This window comes from Hippocampus bargibanti, linkage group LG18, assembly GCF_051943395.1.
Source record: "Hippocampus bargibanti isolate YZ-2025 linkage group LG18, ASM5194339v1, whole genome shotgun sequence".
NCBI lineage: Eukaryota > Metazoa > Chordata > Actinopteri > Syngnathiformes > Syngnathidae > Hippocampus > Hippocampus bargibanti.
The window spans coordinates 15074350-15095008 of NC_142751.1; the positions used below are offsets into that span (position 1 = coordinate 15074350).

The 20659-nt window shown below is 44.2% G+C and overlaps 2 protein-coding genes across 2 annotated transcripts in view; one reads left to right on the plus strand and one right to left on the minus strand.

Annotated features, from left to right (window-relative positions):
• LOC148884906 (chondroitin sulfate proteoglycan 4-like) overlaps positions 1-10979 on the plus strand; it is a 36735-nt gene extending 25756 nt beyond the window's left edge. The window contains exons 3-23 of the mRNA XM_089019775.1: positions 350-513; positions 623-1699; positions 1775-2167; positions 2287-2405; positions 2479-2587; positions 2687-4012; positions 4088-4180; positions 4444-4935; positions 4996-5130; positions 5302-5490; positions 5569-5751; positions 5829-6005; positions 6157-6355; positions 6428-6559; positions 6642-6817; positions 6897-7086; positions 7235-7406; positions 7487-7868; positions 7952-8104; positions 8321-8902; positions 9049-10979. Coding sequence (XP_088875901.1) covers positions 350-513; positions 623-1699; positions 1775-2167; positions 2287-2405; positions 2479-2587; positions 2687-4012; positions 4088-4180; positions 4444-4935; positions 4996-5130; positions 5302-5490; positions 5569-5751; positions 5829-6005; positions 6157-6355; positions 6428-6559; positions 6642-6817; positions 6897-7086; positions 7235-7406; positions 7487-7868; positions 7952-8104; positions 8321-8902; positions 9049-10149 — 7544 coding nt within the window. The 3' untranslated portion in view covers positions 10150-10979. The remainder of the gene's footprint in view (positions 1-349; positions 514-622; positions 1700-1774; positions 2168-2286; positions 2406-2478; positions 2588-2686; positions 4013-4087; positions 4181-4443; positions 4936-4995; positions 5131-5301; positions 5491-5568; positions 5752-5828; positions 6006-6156; positions 6356-6427; positions 6560-6641; positions 6818-6896; positions 7087-7234; positions 7407-7486; positions 7869-7951; positions 8105-8320; positions 8903-9048) is intronic.
• A 1883-nt stretch (positions 10980-12862) lies between these two features.
• The window catches only part of LOC148884907 (sorting nexin-18-like), a 7929-nt gene continuing 132 nt past the window's right edge, over positions 12863-20659 (minus strand). Inside the window, exons 1-4 of the mRNA XM_089020320.1 lie at positions 19610-20659; positions 18152-18445; positions 17372-17754; positions 12863-13371 (exon numbers count right to left, since the gene is read on the minus strand). The exon at positions 19610-20659 is cut by the window's right edge and continues 132 nt beyond it. Of these exons, the coding sequence (XP_088876446.1) occupies positions 13148-13371; positions 17372-17754; positions 18152-18445; positions 19610-20340 (1632 nt within the window). The 5' untranslated portion in view covers positions 20341-20659 and the 3' untranslated portion in view covers positions 12863-13147. The remainder of the gene's footprint in view (positions 13372-17371; positions 17755-18151; positions 18446-19609) is intronic.

Consider the following 20659-nt stretch of genomic DNA (forward strand, 5'->3'; position numbering starts at 1 on the left):
ATGTGTGTGTGTGCGTGTGTGTGTGTGTGTGTGTGTGTGTGTGTGTGTGTGTGTGTGTGTGTGTGTGTGTGTGTGTATGTATGTATGTATGTATGTATGTATGTATGTATGTATGTATGTGTGTGTGTATGTATGTATGTATGTATGTATGTATGTATGTATGTATGTATGTATGTATGTATGTATGTATGTATGTATGCATGCATGTATGCATGTATGTATGTATGTATGTATGTATGTATGTATGCATTTACAAATGAATACATTTCTGGCAAACTATATAATAAGAGTTATGACCCCTAAAAAACACCGCAATGAATTCAAAATGAATCTTTTCAAATCATTCTAGTGTCCTTCTACGGCAACAGCTCCATCCAGCTGCAGACAGTGGAGACATCTTTTCAAAGCTCGCTCCGCCTGCAGTTTAAAACATCTCGTCAGCAAGGCTTGTTGTTTTTGGCAGCGGGGCCCAGTGACTTCCTGCTTTTGGAAATGACCTCGGGATGCCTTCAGGTGATTTACTTTGGTTACGATTCGGGCACGATGACATTATTTTGTCACGAGCCAAAATCAGTTTGGACAAAGTCTCTTCTCTCTTCTTTCCCACCACTGTTCCCTTCAGGTACGCGTGGACCTCGGTTCAGGTGAAAGGTTCCTGCGCTCAAAAGGAGCCACGAGCCTCAGTGATCTGATGTGGCACTCGGTCGACATCACTCACAACCATCATCGTGTCTCAATGACCGTGGACAGATCTTCTCACGCGAGAGTCCATATGCCAGGACCGGATGTGGAGCTCGATGTCGACACCCTTTTCGTTGGTGGTGCACTGGGACTGCATCATCCTCAAATTCTGAACATCTCCGATGGGTTCAGAGGTTGCTTAGATGAAGCCGTTTTCAATGAACTCAATCTCCTGTCCAGCTTGAGGCCTTATACCAACTACGAAAGCGTCCATGACGTGTCTCTGGGGTGCAGTTATCTGTTTTCTGCACCAGACCATGATGCCATCCACTTTTTCAGCTCCAAATCGTTCATTTCTCTGCCACCGTGGGAGTCTGAACAGGAAGTTGTGTTCGAATGTGAGCTGCGCCCATCTGGGAACAGAGATGACGGTTTAGTACTGTATAGTGCTGCTCTTCACGGAGGTGTTGTGTTAGAGATAAGAGGTGGTCACCTGGTCGCAATCGTTGTCACTGGAGATCGGAGTAAGACCGAGTTGTACTCGGACATAAACCTCCACGGCAACCAGACCTGGTATTCAATCCGGCTGCACATATTACCCCACGTGGTACATCTCAAGCTAGATGAAGAGGTTCTACATACCAGTCTAAGTCCAGGATTGCATCCCCTGCGATTCACAGGACCTCTCTTTCTGGGGGGTTTAGAAGAACAAACCTGGAGTGACGCAAGTCGAGCTGGACTTGGAAAGCCGATGGGCCGCGCGGGTTCTTTTAGAGGCTGCCTCCGAGAAATCCAAGTCAACGCTCAAAGAACTGGCCTCGCTCATGTGATCGTCTCCAAGGACATCACCGCAGGCTGCGCTTTGGGCCAAACATCGGATACCGTGTCCAAGAGCAGAGAGTTTGATACCCCTAAGGAAGGAGAGATTAGTGATACAAATGACTCCAATGTCCTGTTGCTGAGAAGCCTTGAGGTAGCAGAAGGAAGCTGGGCAACGTTGGAACCCAAGCATATAAATGTACTGATCGATAACCTTTTCACTAATGTATGAATAATATTATTTTTCAGTAAAATAATTTGTCTCATCATCCAGGTGAATTTGGATTTTGCACAATTGGGAATGCATCCATCTGAGTTCTTGTTCCATCTTGAGGAACAGGCAGTTCATGGCCACCTGCAGCTTAACCCAAGTCCTGAAGATCTCCAAGGGGGAGTTGTACCATTCCAGGGAAAGGAAACAGACCTGATTTTTAGCCTGCTTGACCTGTGGTTGGGCCGAGTGACATACGTTCACAGCGGCTCGGAGGTTCTACATGACTACTTTTTGTTCTCCATCTTCTCAAGCCACAACAAGGAACTTCCTGTGCATCTGCGGAAGCATCGACTTTATCAGTTTGACATCAGCATTAGTCCCGTTAATGATGCGCCCGTGCTTAGCCTGCCGCGGGGAAATCTTTTTATTCTTCTTCAAAATACCACAAAGCAGGTAAGTTATGGATCGATTTCTGGACATATAACACAATTTCTAAAAAATTACATTCTTCAAAAGACATGTTGTTATTATTTAACCCGAAAGACTGATGTGTTCCCCGACAATGTCACCAGCTAACAAGAGACTTACTGAACGTATCAGACCCAGATACCAGTAAAGCTGACTTGGTCTTCAGCTCCATGGGAAACTTTGACGAGGCCGGACGTCTTGAAAACAGAGATCACCCCAACAGGTTGGTTGGATGATTCATTCAGCTTTTCTTTCATTTCCGGATTTTCAGTGACATGATCGCACCGTTCCTCCAGGGCTATTAAAGTCTTTTCCCTGCATGATCTGGAAGAAGGTAAGATTAGCTTTGTCCATACAGGGGTATCCGCCTCCAGAATGGCTTTTAGGGTCAGCGATGGTCAGAAGGTAAGTGTCGTAATGACTGAAATCCAACAAATCATTGAGATCAGAGGATTTTGAAAATTGACTATGCATGACAATCGTTCTGTTTCTCCCCTTTTCCAGTTTAGCACCACTGTGGTTTTGAAGATTCTTGCCGTAGAGCTTGAGCACAGGCTAGTGAACAACACCGGACTGGAAATGGATCAGGGTGAAGCGTCACTGATCACCACCAATCATCTTGCAGTGCAAATTAATGTTGCCGATCAGCCTTTGGAAATTCTGTACAATATCACAGAGGCGCCTCGATATGGGGAGATCCAACGTCTTCACTCGAGTGGCGAATGGAAAACAACAACATGCTTCTCACAGAAACTCCTAGAACAAGAACAGATCAGATACCTCAGCACTTACCGTGGCCTCCAGACTCCGAATACCACGGACCGATTCCAATGCAAAGTCAGCATTGGTTCTCTTGCAACAGAGTCATTTGCGTTTCCGGTTGTGATACGATGGATTCATTTTAAGGTCACAAGAAGCAAGATGGAAGTCAACGGTGTACTGAAAGCGGTCGTTACTCCCGAAGACTTTCATGCGATCAGTAAGGGTGTCAAATTGAATGAAAGTGACCTCTATTTCAGACTTCTTACCGAACCTCGGAAAGGGCAGCTCTTCCTCATTAATAAAGTTCTCAAAAAGGACTCGACTTTCAGCCAGAAGAATATCACAGATGGCTTAGTGACGTATGAATTGTTCGCCAGGTTGCCCAATGACACGAGAGACATTTGTAGCTTCCAGACATTTTCCACGCTTGCCAACTCCACCGGCCATGACTTCAGAATTCACATCCGAACCGAGTCAACTGACTTCACCATCGTAAATAAAGGTCTTTCAGTCGTGGAAGGTGGAAATGCGGTCATTACGAAAAGTATTCTCTTCATTAACACGGTGAGTAACCGCGAGGTCCACTACAGCATTACGGCGCATCCAAAGCACGGCCAAATAAGAAGGATTAACTTCTCCAACGTAACCTCCATCGACAAAGAGGTTCTATCTTTCACCAATCGGGATATCATTGAGGAAACGGTGATGTATGTTCATGATGACAGCGAGACCAAGCGAGATTCCTTCGCTTTTCAAATTGTGGTTTACAAACCAACCAGACTCAACGGCCGAAAGGAGGAAAGAAACACCGTGGAACACGCCGTCAACATCTCAATCCAACTCATCAATGATCAGCGACCTGTCAGGGTTGTTGATCAAGTTTTCCATGTGGCCCGAGATGGCCAGAGATTGGTGACTTTGAATGACCTTTGTTACCGGGACGATGACTCGGACTTTGAGGATGACTGGTTGGTGTACACTCGGAGGGGGATTCCGATGGGGGAACTGGTCTTGGCCTCTGCACCCAATCACAAACTTTACGAGTTCACACAGCAAGATCTCAAGCAGGTTAGTTGGATTGGATTGAACTCTGTGTGCTTGTGCGTGTGTGTGTTCTAACCATTTTTTTTCCCGATCCCACAGAAAAATGTGCTGTTTGTACACAGTGGAGTCAGCTTTGGTCGTTTTGTCTTTTTTGTGTCAGATGGGAAACATTATGTTTCTACCTTAATGGAGGTAAACTGTTTTTTTATTTATTTTAATCAACTCAAGACCCAAATCGGGACTATGAATCACCCACTGTCCTGAATTTACCATTGTAAATATGATGCCATAATGAGAAGAACATGGTCGACATTAGAGACCCCCCTCAAAATGTGTTTTGGTGGTGCTATACATCAGTTAAATCACAAAAAAAACCCTTTATTCTGACAGTTGATGATCTGCAAATCCCAAATTAAGTTATTTATTTGTTCAAGATATATCCTTCCCTTACGCAGGTGAAAGCGGAGGATCCTTATCTCAAAGTTCAGAACAACACAGGTCTGACGGTCCAGCAGGGTAGCAAAACAACTCTTACTTCATATAACCTCAGTGTTTTCAGCAACCTGGACATCCGAGATCTGCAGCAAATCACATTTGAGGTCTTCCTTCCTCCCAAACATGGAGTCCTCCTATTTAAGGACGGCGAAGCTGCAGAAGTGTCAGGTGCCGTTTCATCATTCACCCAGGAGGATCTGGAGATGAAGTTCTTGGTATATCACCATGATGGCAGCAATGAGTCAGCAGATGGTTTTAATATCACTGCAAGAGCAAGGGAGAAAAGCGGAGATGGTAGGTCGGGTGATTGGCGGAGGGATGTCCATCTGGACATTGGAGTGCAGATAAAAATCTACCTCCAAAGTCATCAGAGGCCACCAACAGTCCTCAACAATCATCCAGTGTTGGTTGCAGAGGGGCACAATGTCTCCTTAAATCAAGACAATTTAGAGGTAAGCCCTACTGGCTTGGGATGGAAAGAAAACTTATTTTTCAGAACTATTTACCTTCAGGTGTTCCATGAGGACAGCAGACCTTCAGAGATCCTCTTCACCATCCAAAGTCCTCCAACCCATGGCTTCATTGAAAGGTTTTCCTCTGAGAAAAAGCGCCGGACGAAAAATGGCGGACGGCAACATCTCTTCCAGGTGGAAATTATTAACCTTAACTAACTTTAATCAAAGCTTCAGATAGAAGTGGAACAAAATCCTCTATCAGCAACTAAAAAAACTTTGTAGGCGCTTAAAGTTTGACCTTCATCAGACAATAAGAATAGTGAGTTAAAGCTCTCTAATTTGACTTGTCCTCCTGGAAATCAGGCAATCAGATGGCAGCCAACAACCTCTTTCACCCAGGAGGACATCAACAAGGGTTTGGTCATCTACCGTCAAAGGTCTACCGGAAGTAACAGCAATGACTCTATTCTGTTGGAGGCCACCAATGGGTTATCCACGGTTGGACCCATACGACTGGAGATTGATATTATTCCCAATCTGCTGCCACTCAAGGTAAGTCAAAAAAAATGGAAGAAGCGTCAGGGGATTTTCCAAACAACTACAAGTCTCAAGTCATTTTTGATTCTGCAGGTATCTAACCTCACTTTGGACGAGGGGTCGTCCCTGCCGCTGACGCCTGACATCATCACGGTCGACAGTCATCACTTCTCAGCAATCAATTTCCTCTACCAGATTGTTGTTCCTCCACGACACGGTCACTTGGAGCACAGTCGGATCCCGGGAATGCCCATCACTGCATTCACGCACACCGAGGTGCATGCTATTCTTCTCTAAAAAAATTAGCAGAGATGATTACTTTTGTCCAACATTACAAATTTGGATTTTTCCAGTTGGAACGTGAGTACATTTCCTACATCCACGATGGCAGCGACACAGTGAGAGACAACTTCACCATCACGGCTAACCTCACAGACATTCAGAAGCACAGTCTACCCCGCGTTGTCCACATTAATGTCATGCCTGTCAATGATGAGACACCCGTGGTTACGAAGAACCAAGGTCTCAAGGTAGGGTGTCCTGGAACAATGACAAAAAAACAGCTATTTTTTGGAGGAGTCCGAGATTCTGCCCAATGAACGTCCTTAAAACTTTGTAAATGAAGAAACTTGAACCCAGACACAACCAGGACAAAGTAAATGCTTGTATTTTTCTTGCCAGGTTTGGGTAGGATGTGTTACAGAAATCTCTGTAGACGATCTGAGCGCGGAGGACGCCGACACACCACCCAAGTTGCTGGAGTTCGTCATCACACCGCCTAGTAATGGCTACCTTGCCCTCAGAAGTTTCCCCTCCAAACACATCCTGAACTTCACGCAGAGTCACATTGAAAATGGCCAGCTGTTTTTTGCGCACAGTGGTAAGACCCCCCAAAAATTCCAAGAATGGTTCTCATCTAGATGTTGGCACTTTCTTTTCTTGCTAATTGTAGGTGCTCTGTCCGGAGGTTTCCACTTCCAAGTGAATGACGGCGTGAACTTTGCCCCTCGCCAGATCTTTAGCACTATGGCTCACTCTCTCACGCTTACGCTAGCAAGGAACCATCCACTGAAGGTGTACCCAGGTACACCGACTCCGACTTACAAAACAACTTGAAATATTTCACGTTGGGGAAAGTCACTGTCCATGATTTTTTCATTTCACAGGTTCAGTGACCCCAATTTCTCACCAAGAGCTCCGGGTGGTGACCAACGCCTCGGTTGACATCAGAAAAAAACACACCGTGGAGTTTACAGTGACCGTTCCTCCAAAACTTGGCCGCTTGCTCCGTCACATGTCTGACAACTCCACTCAGGACATTTCGAGATTTACACAAAGCATGGTGGTCACCATTCATGAGTGTGAAGGTTTCATTTTAACGTGTCAACCTGGTAAAGCAAAGTTCTCATTTTATGATTCAGGTGAACTCCGGGGTTGTATTGTATGATCAGAACAAGCCGGATTCGGTGGGATGGTTGGCTACGGACACATTTTCTTTCACAGTGTCTTCTCCTCCTGCCTCGCTTCCACCAAGCACCTTCACAATTTTGATCTCCTACCAAGCAAACGACCATCATACTCAGCGTGACGCCAGACTCTCCAACAATGCAGGTAAACTGTCAAAAATAAGGGACCATACAGTATCTGCTCATTACACCGGTATGACATTAACTAAATTGTAGCGAGCAGAATGGTGAAGGCCCAGAAGGTAGTCCAGAACATCGTTTTTCATTGAAATGACTTTTAACTTGTCTTTCAGGTGCGGTTGTGCCAGAAGGTGGCCAAGTTACAATCGACCAGTCGAAACTGGATGCCTCCAATCTCCTGGAGAAAGTTCCCAAGCCGCTTCAGAAAAAGCATCAGGTGGTTTACCGGGTGATTTCCCTGCCGCAATACGGCGCTTTGTCAATCCAAGGGCGCAATCTCACCAGGTTCCTTATTCCGTTTCTTCCTCAGTTTTACGATACCTGATTCGTTTGTATCGTGTCGACGGGTTTTCTTTTTTATTCAGAGATCAACCGGATTTCTCTCAGATCACTCTGAACAAGTCTGGCATCTCATATACCCACGATGACTCGGAAACCACAAGTGATAGCTTCACTTTTCAGGCCTGGGTGGCCCCTGTGGATGCCTCGTCGTCTTTATCGCCGTCTCACTTGTCAGCTTTTCCCTCTAATTCCTCATCGTTGCCGTTCTATTCGGCCTCGTCGTCCCTTACGCCGGTTGACCTGCTGCCTGCTCACCACGTCAAGGACGGTGGCCTGAGTGTGACGGAGACTTTTAACATCACAGTGACGCCAGTCAATGACCGGCCGCCGTTGCTAGGGAACAGTTCCCCGAGTATGACAGTTGTCGTCGGGGAAAGGGTAGTTGTTGGACCAGAAAGTTTACAGGTGGGCTCACAGGTGTAACACTACAGTAAGTAAAACCAGTCATACTTGCTGTATTTTATATATTTTTTAATTTTCAACAACAGGTTGAAGATCATGACACCCCTCCAGAGGAGCTGCATTACCTTGTGATCAGCGAGCCTAACAATGGCTACCTGACGCTAGGCGAAAGACCAGAACCTGTCACGTCTTTTACGCAATACGATGTCAACCATGGTCGGCTGCATTTTATACAGCAGGTAAATAAATAAGTAAATAAATAGATAAATAAATACAGTAAAGTCTCGTTATATCGATATCGGTTATATCGATAGTACTGCTTATTACGATACTATTTCTATGAACGCAAGGAGAAAATTTACATGCCGCAGGATCGGATATATCGATAGTCCGGTTATATCGGTATTTATTCCGACTCCCGAGAAAACATTTTTTGGGGGGCTTACTATCGCCAGGGCGAGCCATCGTCTGGAGTTTTCTACTTTAACGTCACCGACGGACATCATCGTCCGCTACGCAAGCTGTTCCGTTTGGAGGTGATTCCGCCTTCCGTTTCCATCGTCAACAACACCGGCCTATCATTGGTTCAAGGCAGGACGGCGGTGATCCTGACGACCAACCAGTTGGCCGCTCAAACAAACGGTCGCACCCAAGCCAACATCACCTATACGGTCACCGCGCACCCTCGTCACGGACGCATCGCAATAAACGACCAGGAAGTCATGACCTTCTTCCAGCAGGATCTCCAAGACGGCCGCGTTGTCTATCACATGACTGATCTTAGCGAGTCGGAGGACAGTTTCCAGATCTCCGTATCTGCCTCGGGGCAAGGTATCGACTACGGAAACGTGAACGCCCAGACGGTGCGGGTGGTAGTGCGACCGCTCATCTATCTGCGAGAACCAGTGAGGGTCCCCAGTGGCGTTGCTGTGAAACTGGGGAAATCCATGATGGATGCTTCCGAATTGGCGAGAATCAGCCGAGTCAATCCGGTCTTTGAGGTTCTGTCTCCGCCAAAACATGGGAAACTTGTGAAGGTAAGGCTTCTTCTGAACATATTTGTTCCCACCTTTGCAGAATGGCACTACCCAGTGGATGTTTGAGTACATCATCGACAGATAGATAGTACATTTCTAATTTTGGGTTAGCTTTTGGCTAATATCAACTGTCTTTGCTACCGCAGATGTCTTACGACCCCAATGGAACCCCAGAAGTTCTAAAGTGGTTTACGTTCCGCGACGTGGTTCAAGGACGAGTTGCCATTGAGGAAACGCTGAGCGACAACGACGCTCCACTCCCGGAGAACAAATCCACACTTGTGACGTCACAAGGCCACGCCCCTGCCACGCCCCTCAATGATTCCTTCGTCTTCATGCTGAAGGCGGGAAACGTCCAGCCGGCCAAAGGTGAGCTTCACTTCACCATCTTACCTCACCACCAAATGCGTCACGGCCTGCCTGCCTCGAAAAAAGCGGACAGTGTTCGCAGTGAACATAAAATGACGCGATTCCCCGCCCGGAACAAGACCACCACTGCAGGGGGCGGGGCCGATAAGGGCGCCCCCACGTCCAGGAAGGCAGAAATGGATTTACACCCTCACATACTGACACCCAAGAATAAGACACACCATAAACAGCGACTTCACCACCGCACAGCAAATCGCAAACGGGTTGGGAGTCACGGCGGCCGGTCAAGGAGTGACGTGGATGAACCAGCGAAGCCTCGTCCTCCGTCCGAACCAGAACACGGTCCACCAAAGCCTCCCGATACCCGTCCCCTTCACGTGGAGGTCCTCCCTCGACCCGCCTCGGACCCTCTCCTGATCATCCTGCCGCTGCTAACCTGTTTGTTCCTCATCGTCATCCTGGTGGTGTTGATTCTGGTGTTCCGACATCGAAAGGAAAAGCAGGCCAGGATGCGTCTCCTTCAGGAGCTCGCCGCGTTGCATTTACCCGCCGAGGGGAGCCCGTACCTGGGCCGGTCGGAGCAAAGCGTGGCCGGACCATCCATGGTGGTCACCCCGCTTGGTGATGCCAGTTATCCCGCCTCACCGAGGGTACCGGAAGGCCCCAGGAGGCGGAGTCTGGCACCTGGTATGACCTTCTGGGGACCGTTAGATGCTGAAGTTACACGCCGTGATGAGAATAGGAGAATTTGCGAAAGTTATGAAAGAGAGAGAATTTTGGGCAGAAATTCGTTACCGCTCATCTCTGTTGAATTCAAGACCTCTCTCAGATCAAAATCATCCGCACCGATGCTGAAAGATGACCAGTATTGGGTTTGATTGAAATACGGCATTCCGTATTATGTACTCGCGACCAATATTGGCAAATGTAACCCATTTGCTGTTTCTGTGGTCAGGTCAAAGCCTCGTCTAATATACACCGAGAGTACTATTTTGTCGCCACAGTGACAAAATAGTACTGGACTGACCTTTAACTCATTCACTGTCATTCACAAATTTATTCTGGGTATTTAAAATAATTCCTGAATTAGTTCAGGTTTGTTTTTTTTTTTTCTTGCTTGGTTGCCGATAAAGCGCGTAAAAATAAAACAATTGGGGTCAAAAACCGAATTGGACGAGATGTTTGAAAACGGAGGTTTGACTGGACTAGACTGGATTTTTTTTCTGTATTAAGCTACTTTGGAATACTTGTTATGGGAGTGCTCACAGCACTCCAGAATTTGAAAATTGCTGCCTGAGTCAAACAAAACAAAAAAAAAAAAGAAAGGAAAAAAAAGAGAACAAAAAAATGTCGCCCAAATTTTACAAACAGCTTTCAGTTATGCAGAGTTGCACACTTACAACCGCAATAAGAAAACAACCTATTCAGTGTATATTTATTCTTGAGCAGGTTCATTCATTCATTGTATGTTGTATTGGTTTCATCATTCTGAACGGGTTATCCTCTCGATCGCCGCTTTAGAAATATCCATCTGTCCATTTTCTAATCTGGTAATCCCTACAAGTGTCGACGAAGATGATCACTCTAAAACTATATTTGAGCCATAATAGTCGTAATAAAACCTATGCTTGTCTGTGACTGTAAAGTGTCCTTGAGAGCTTTGAAAGGCGCTTAAAATGTAATGTATTATTTTTATTTTTATTTTTATTAGTAGTTATTATTATTATTATTATTATTATTATTATTATTATTATTATTATTATTATTATTATTATTATTATTGTTGTTTATTATTGGAAATTTCCCCATTGTGGGACGAATAAAGGTTTTCTGATTCTGATTATTATTGTTATTGTTAGTATTGTTATTATTAGTATTGTTGTTATTGTTACATTGCATTATGCAAAACCTGCAAGTCACTTTCCAGGCTTAGAATAAAATATTGGGGAAACAAAATCGTTAAACATGGACCAAATGGGCAGTAATACTCGGTGGTAATTCAGCCTCAAATTTTTAATTAATAAGAATAAAATAAGAATACAAAAATGTAATGTGAAATGGTTTTGTTTTGACATGAAATCGCTGCTGTTTGTATGGGAAATGTCTCCCTCTAGTGGACGTGCGTAGCATCTGCTTTGTAAATCACGGTTGGTTTTAAATCGCGTGTTAAAGGTAGGGGGGGCAGGTGTGTCAAATCCACCAGGTAGGCATTTAAAAAAAAGGCGAAGAAGAAGAATACATCAAGAGGTGCAGACGTGCAAATGTTTAAGGTAGGAAATCCGAATTAAAATATCCACTCGTGGGATGGTTGAGGGAAGCTGTTATGCGCACTGTGGATGTTAAATTGAAAAGGGGACGATGGAAACATTTTCTAGTTGCTTGTGTCTCTGCAGCGCTGCTCAATCACGTGAAATTAATGAATTCAAAATGTTGTGACGTCACAAGGAAACGTCTGTGATTTGGTCATAGAGCTGCAAACAAAATGGCGGCTTTATTTTTTTGTGGTTTGGATCCAAGAATTACAAATCTAATAGATTCTTTCCATCTCTTTATGGCTTGACTCACATTTGCTCTGGCACACTTGCATGAGCACACCCTGAACTTGAGAGCGGGGCAATCAGGGGAAAGTCTGATTTATTTATTGCACAAGTTAGATTGAGGGACTTTATAGCGGTTGCTATTTGCATTTGGGGGGGTAAAAATATTGGTTTACAAGAGCTGTCATGTGTTTTATGATCCCCAAATAGTTTAATGACAGGATTGATTGTGAAATGTCAAAAAGTGAAGCGTGGGCGACTGTGATGTCATTTTCAGTTGACAGCAAATGGCTGCTCTGTTATTTATTCATTTACTGACTCGTGTAAGTATTTTAAATTAGTCCCAAAAATAACATTACATGGGAGGGGGAAAACAAATCAGCAATAGCCTGCTCAAAGAATGGTTTATTGTTACGCGCAGGAAAATCAAAAGGAAGCACACAGGATGAAGAGGCAGGGCTAAATAAGAAAGGGTAACCTGAGCCGTACGCTTTGAATGCCGGTGTCGCATATCGCCCACTGGAGACACAATGTGACATTTTTACTTTGAATCCAGAACACAGATTAGGTTAGCTAGCTAGCTCGATGGATAGATGGTTATAATAATGTTTTTATGTCTATACGCCTTTCAAAACTCTTAAGGACACAGCTAGCTCGCTCGATGGATAGATGTTAGCTAGCTAGCTAGATGTATAGACGGTTAGCTGGCTGGATAGATGGTTAGCTAGCTAGCCGGATGGTTAGCTAGCTAGCCGGATGGCTAGATGCTTAGCTGGCTAGCTAGCTGGCTAGATGATTAGCTAGTTTGCTAGCTAGCCAGATGGATAGATGTTTAGCTAGCTAGCGAGATGGTTAGCTAGCTAGCGAGATGGATAGATGGTTAGCTAGCTAGCCAGATGGATAGAAGATTAGGTGGCTAGCCAGATGGATAGATGTTAGCTAGCTAGCCAGATGGACAGATGGTTAGCTAGCTGGATATATGGCTAGCTAGGTATATAGATACTAGATAGATAGATTTTGTTTTTATAAAAGACAACGAGACCAAGACACAAACTATGTCCTATATCCATTTATTTCTGGAAATACTGTCCTGTTGTAATACAATGAACAAATATGCACACTGAACAATGATGATTGCCCTTAAACAAATATCACTGGATTCATAAAACAAACCTGAAACGTCATTTATGGTCCAGTACTCCAGCCCTTATTATGGATTTTGAGGTTCTGTCCCCCCCCCTCCCCCAACTCTGAAACCGATCAGTCATTGGTCAATGACCTCAACAATCAATCAATGATCATTGGTCTGCTCAACTGCCAAATTCTATTTCATCTCCCGCTACTCGCCGTCATACATCTGGAGCGCCTCCTCCATCTTGGATGTGATTTTCTGAAAGAAGCCAATTTGCTGCTTGAGGTGATGTTGCATCTGCGCTCGGAAGTCTCGTACGCGCGTGCGGTGAAAGTGTTGGATTTCGGCCAGCGTGGCGCACGAAATGATGTTGCAGCGGTCGTGCAGTTCGCCTTCTTGCGCGGGGCAATCCTTCACTTTGGTCAACGCACCTTGAGGCCAGATGGAAAAACGGGGGGTTACTTTTTTCAGAATTTTGTGTAAAGCATTGGTGTCAAAGTCAAGGCCCGCGGGCCAAATCCGGTCCACCGCATCATTGTTTTCGGCCCGCGAAAGGAAATGAAACTTGTGAAATTCCATCATGCTTGCTAAAATCATAACCAAAATGTCATATTTTTGGAAGTAAACCACAATAACAGTCATTATTCTTGACTTCAGAGTTGAAAACTAGTGATTATTTTTTTATGCGCTCTATATGTAATATGTGGAGGGGATTTAACAAGTTAAAAAAATAAATAATAATTAAAATAACAAAGTCATATAAAATAAAATAAGATACAATTAAATGTAACTAAATAATAGTAATAATAAGTGTCTTTGTGTTGTCATGTTATTTGTAATTTAGTTTTTTTTTTTTTTTTTACTTCAAGATGGCGCCGCGAGAATGGCTGCCTTTCCAGCAGCTCCTGTATTTTGTTTTTCTACTTCTTCCTTTCCTTTAATCTTCCTTTCATCACTTTGCTGCTGTTAAATGTAAATAACTAGCTTGACAATACAGGTTTACATTTTATATATTCATTTTTTTAATGTATTTATTTGTATATTTGCTATTTACTTAATTATTTCTCCATTAGTTTATTTACTTGGCTTTATTCATATTTATATTACTTCCGGGTTGAGAGTTTTGAAAGGCGCTTATAAATGAAATGTATGATTATTATTATTTCTCCACTGCGAGACAAATAAAGGTACATCCAATCCAATCCAATAAGATTTGTCTGGTGCGACAGCTAGCTAAACATCAGCGAGCCACAAAGCAACTCAATTAGCTCGATCTTTTCATCTAGTTTACAAATACTGTTTTTTTTTTTGCTTTTATTTATTTTGTTGTTTGCCTGTATGCTTAACACCCAAACAACATGAAATAGTGCAGCACAGTCGATAGCTTGTGAGAGGAAAATATTTCAATTCCAGTTTTGTAGCTAGCAGCTAGCCAATAGGCACGAAGCGGCTCCAGTCAGTATAGCCGGAAACCAACGGTTTTTACAACAACAAAAACTGGACTAAAAGCAAAAGAGTTGCACCCCAGACAAACTTCCTTAGCCTATGCTGAGTAATGTCTTTAAGTGTCTACTGACTCAATTTTAAAGGAGGGGGAAGTACAAAATTTTTGGCAGAAATGACGGATGGAAAAGAGAAGCGCTAAGAGAACCCGTAGTTCGCTTTGCATGCTGACCTTAGTGACCTGTTGTTATACGTAAAAACGGCCGATCATCGCACGCAAATGATATCTATCCAAATACAGTGATACCTCGGCTTACGAACACCTTGGCTAACGAACTTTTCGGCTTACGAACGTTAAATTCTCCACAATTTTATCTTGGCATACAAACTATTTTTTGCAAACATTAAATAGATAGCCAGGCGAAAGAAAATGGATCGAAAATTTGGACTCGTTTCAACTTTGATCGTTCAAAGGCAGAGTGTAGACTGCAAGGTTAAAATATCCCATCAATCAGGCTCCACAAATAACCCGCACAAGCCATCTGTACACTTAATGCAAAAAGCTATCAACCCAGCTAAACAGAACACAATTGATGAGGAACTAGGTAAAATTATCACAGAGAAAGCACGGATATCGTCAAGAGGCAACCTGGAAGTTCATCATCCATTGATGATTTCAAGGCTAGCCACGGATGGTTCGAGAACTTTAAGTGTCGTACAGGGATTCATAGTGTCATTCGTCATGGTGAGGCAGCCAGTTCTGACGATAAAGCTGCTAAAGCTTACACGGAATCTTTCCTCAAGATGGTGAAAGAAGAAGGTTACGTTCCTCATAAAGTGTTTAATACTGATGAAACCGGCCACTCCATTCCATCAAGCCATCTACGACCGCCGCAAAGGTAAATAAAACGACTTTATTATACAGTACAGTTTATTTCTTTCATTATAATACCATAGCACATTTATTATACATAAAATAAGGTATATTATGTGTAGTTTTAAGGGGACCTGGGAACGGATTATTCACATTTTAATGGTTTCCTATGGGAAATTAATATTTGGGATAAACACTTTTCACCTTAGACACTCTGTTTAGGAACCAATTAAGTTCGTAAGCCAAGGGATCACTGTAAATGACTATAACTTGGACTTTGTCCTCTTGGCTGCCACACCGATGGACAATCCAGTCAGCCGATCGGTGTTCTTTGTACCGTTGTATCTCTTGGCTTTAAATGACGAGAAGCAGGAGGAAGAAGGAAAGAGAGAGAAAAAAAGTAGAGGGGAGGGAAGTAATCCAGGGACTGTTCTATTTTGCATTCCTGGAGTCCCAGGGCAACGTTGGACAAGAGGCCCAGGAATCTGCTCTCATTCAAATCAGATGTTAGCCTTTGGATTTGGAGATGGATGCTCAAGAACGTTTCACACGCTGCGTGTTGTGATGCCTTCTCAGTTATCGGAAACGTAGAAAATGGCCGCCTCTGCCTTTTGAGCGTCAGTGCCCTTGTTGTTATCAACCCCGATTTACAAGCTGGCAAAGTTCAAAACGCTTGTTAGTCCCTTGATTGAAATGTAGCGATGACTGTTTGACATTGGCAAACGGACTGAGTAATCTTCTGTTTGAATTGTCCAGTTGGATAAACGTCTGTGTAAGCTCTCAGTCGTACATGAATGGTGCATCGATGAAAAGGTTTCACCCCCAGTCATCTGTACTTCTTTCAAGGTGTCGGATGTTTCCGCTTCTTATCCAAGAAGCTTCGTCAGTGAACTAAAGTCTTTTGCTGGTAGTTTCGGCCCTATATACAGTAAAGTCTCGTTATATCGATATTCAAGGGAGTCCGAAAAAATATCGATATAACCGGGACTATCGATATATCCGACCCTGTTTGCATGTAATTTTCTCCGTGCGTGCATAGAAATGGTATCGATATAACCGGGACTATCGATATATCCGATATCGATATAACGAGACTTTACTGTATATCCCTACTGTCCAGACGTGGCAGTGCCGGACTCTGCTATGATTGGTCCCTGCTCTCAGGTTGGGGGGAGCAGAGGAACAAAACCGGAACAAATTCGGGAATTGCGCTCTACATCATATTTTTTTTCAATTCCCGAATCAATTTGTGAATGGCAGTGAATGAGTTAAATGACTCACTTCAGACTCTTTCAAGTACCCAGGATATGTATCTCAAAATGTGGGTATCAGTTTTCGCCTCATACTGACTTTGCAATTCCATCAAGTGAAAACAGATGACGTGCTCGGTGAGGGGTCGCAGGGCTTTGGGAGTGTTGCCTTTCAAATTGGTTCCTAGACGAATAATGACGGTGAAGAGCCAGATGGCGCTCGGTTCGTTATTGGAACGTTCATTTCTATTTTGGTTCCGTTCAAAGAGTTGTTTGTTTCGTTGTTATTTTATTGACTTTACGATGAACAAGAATTGAATTATGGGTTCAGTGAGCAATTTCAAAGAGAACATAGTTATGCATGCTGACCAGAAGCTATTAGGATGTTTAATCTCCACATATTACATTGAGAGTAGACAAACAAATTAATGAGTACAGTGATACCTTGGCTTACAAACTTAATTGGTTCGCAGAGTGTGTAAGGCGGAAAGTGTGTATCCCAAAAATTACTTTCCCATAGGAAACAATTAAAATGAGAATAATCCGTTCCCAGGTGCCCATAAAACATAATTTTCTACTTTTCTATCCCTTAAAACTATACAAAATGTATCTTTTTTATGTATAGTAAATGTGCTATGGTATTAGAATGAAAGAAATAAACTCCACTGTATAATAAAGTCATTTTATTGACTTTTGTGATGGTCGTTGATGGCTTGATGGAATGGCGTGGTTCAACAGCATTAAACACAGCATTAAACAGGAATGATCCCTTGTAAGTGCTTTCTCTGCTATAATTTTACCTAGTTCCTCATCAATTGTGTTCTGTTCAGATCGAACATTGAAAAACACATTTTTTTCTCTTACCTTTCTGAACGTGGACGATGTCAGGAAAGTTGGCCAGATGTCCTCTGTAGAGATCCAGGAGATCGGAAATGGGGTCCAGGTCCTGGCGTGGCTGATCTGCAAAATAATCCCCTATGGCCTCATAGGCGTCCCCGGTGTAAGAGATGGCTTTATTCAAACCACCCGAATAGGCCTGCTGGTCCATCTCAAAGGCCTGCGCGAGAAGTTTGAAGGATTGTCCCACTTTGTGGTATTCCTTCTTGAATCCTGACATCTGCTTACGAGCAAAGTCATTGATGGTGGTGTTGACCACCACAATGTTCTCATCCATCCTTTTGGTGAAGGATTTGAAGCCTTCGATCTTGCTTTCCACTTCCTGAAGATCGAGCGGAACCGTGGGTGGGCTTGATGGGTGGAAGAGAGAGATTCATTTTTTTAATAATAATCATAACAATAATCCATTTCATTCCTAAACGCCTTTCAAAACTCTCATGGTTACTTTACAGTCACAGGATCCGTTTTAGATAGAAATTTGGCTAGCTAGCTAATAGATAACTCATAGATAGCCAGCCCACTAGTTGGATAACAAATAGATAGCGAGCGAGGAAGCCACCTAGATAGCTAGCCAGATAGCTAAATAGCCAGCTAGTTAAGCTCAAGCTGACAGCGGCAACGGTGGCGGCTAAGCGACAATATTCGAAACCATTGGCAGGAATTTCGCCAAAAGTAACATTAACATCTAACTAAAGCAGATGCTAACACAAGAGCGCTATATCAAACTAGCATCAAAGCTCTTCAAACCTGATGGTGAGGAAGAAATTGGCCCCGACCAGCTCATCCCTCTCCGCCTTCCTCTTGCCTTGTTTCCAAGCCTTCTCGTCCGTCCCGCACGTGAGGAAATGCTGGAAAACGTCGCAACGGGCTAGCACAGGGTGGCTAGTCATGTGGTTCATCCACCAAATCAGGCCTTTCCTTCGCTTGGAGATGAAGTCCTCTTCAAAGCGGCCAGTGGCCTGCTTCTCCGGCAGATGTGGCACCGAGATGACCGGGAAACGCTCCACCAGGCGAGCGTATAGCCAGTCAAAGTGTTTGTACCTGGTCGGGACAAATCATGATCAGAAATATCATAAGGATCCATTTTTTTTCGATCCATTGAGGTACTTAGTATAAAAATGGATGTGAATCCAAAAATGGTAAACGCCGGACAAAAATATATTTTGGCTTGAATGCTACACAGACGTGCTAACCAGCCGTGGTGACGGTTTTATTTCTATTTAAATTAAACTTTTGTGTGTTTCCCAAAAATTAATTTCCCATAGGAAACCATTAAAATGAGAATAATCCGTTCCCAGGTCCCCATAAAACATAATTTTCTACTTATTGTACTTATCTAATTTTCTCAGCCTGAAAACTACAGAAAATAGATCTTATTTTATGTATAATAAATGTGCTGTGGTATTATAATGAAAGAAATAAACAGTACTGTATAATAAAGTTGTTTTATTGATCTTTGTGATGGTCGTTGATGGCTTGATGGAATGGAGTGGCCGGTTTCATCAGCATTAAACACTTGATGAGGAACGTAACCTTCTTCTTTCACCATCTTGAGGAATGATCCCTTGTAGGTGCTTTCTCTGCCATAATTTTACCTTGTTCCTCATCAATTGTGTTCTGTTTAGCTGGGTTGATAGCTTTTTGCATCAAGTGTACAGATGGCTTGTGCGGGTTGTTTGTGGAGCTTGATTGATGGGATATTTGATTGACGGGCTTGTTCGCGAACGACACATCACTCATTGTGGCGCTCCATGTGTACCCCGAAAAATAGTTTGTATGCCAATGTAAAATGTTCATAAATTTAACGTTCGTAAACTGAAAAGTTCGTAAACCGAGGTATGACTGTATTCTCGTTTTAATGGCTTCCTCTGTGAAATTAGTGTTTGGAATACACACTTTTTGGCTTACACACACACTTTCTGGGAACTAATTAAAATATGTATTGTATCGTATCGTATTACATTACAAATGAAAACCCCACGATGGACTTGAAACCGAAACAATCAAATGTCAAAGTAGGCAAATGAATAAATAAAAACAAAAATCTAAAGAGAAAGAAACAATGGAAAAAGCGCTTTTGGGAATTTGAGAGGAAGCGAGCGGTTCCTGCAGGCCGCGTTTGGGCTCTGCTTTGACCATTTGCTGGGAAACAAGTGGCCAAAGCACTTCAATGGTGACAGGAAGTGAAGAGAAGCAGATTCCTACCTGCGATTGACTTGAACGTTGGTGTGAGTCGGGGTCAGCCCGTAGGACATGTAGCTCTTCATACCCTTGAACTTGGTCTGCTTGGTGGGATCGTCAACGGTACACGTCAAGGGGTACGGATCGTCCTGCCATTGAGGTCCGTGCTTCCCCATCACCACGCAGATCTTGTCCCCGTCTTTGACAAACGCCGCCGCTTCCCCCAGAAGAAAAGCTTCCCCTCCGGACTTGACGAAAGTGGAGAACCGGTTCAGGTTCCTCCCCACCGTGGCCGAGCTCTTGGCTTGAGGTTGCAAAGACCCGCTTCGCCTGGCCGGCAGGGAGGTGGTCGCCGGGTACGAGGAGGCCCCCGAGGTTCTCGGGGCCTCGGCGGCCGGGGAACCGTCATCCCAGTCGTCGTCCCAGTCGTCGTCGCTCCCCTGGCTGGCGTGGAAGCTAGCGCCGCCGCTGTCCACGCTGCCCGCTTCGGGTCCTCGCTGGGCGTAGGCGTCGGTCGGAGTCCCGACTTTCGGGGAGGAGAAGCCGTTGTTGTTATTGTTGGAGGCGATGCGATCCCTGAGGATCTCCACGTAGGAGGCCGGGATGAGGCCCACGTCCCCTTTGCTGTTCTTGCCCTCCAACCAGCCTTCCAGCTCCTCCTCGCTGAACAGACTCACCAGCTCGTTCTCGCGAATGGAGATCTCGCCCGGGTTCTCCGAATGGAAGTCGTACAACGCCCTGGCCTTCAGCGACATTCTTCCACCGAGGTTCCTTCTCGAAATTTCAACTCCTCAACAACTACCGAACATTCCCACTGGGGGGATCTCGAGGGGGGCTCGGTTGAGTTTGCGACGCAGACGAAAAACTTTTCTGTCATCCAAAACTGGTGAAAAGTCGATCACAAACCTTATCGGATATCCGACAGCCCCCCTCCCCCTCCCAGGATCTTCTCTACTCCTGCTTCAACGATCACTCGCTTTCCACGCGCAACTTCATCCACGATGCGAACGAGAAAGAGAGAAAAACAGTCTGGCGTCTTTAAAAAAAAGCGCTGACAGACCCGCGATAGCCGCC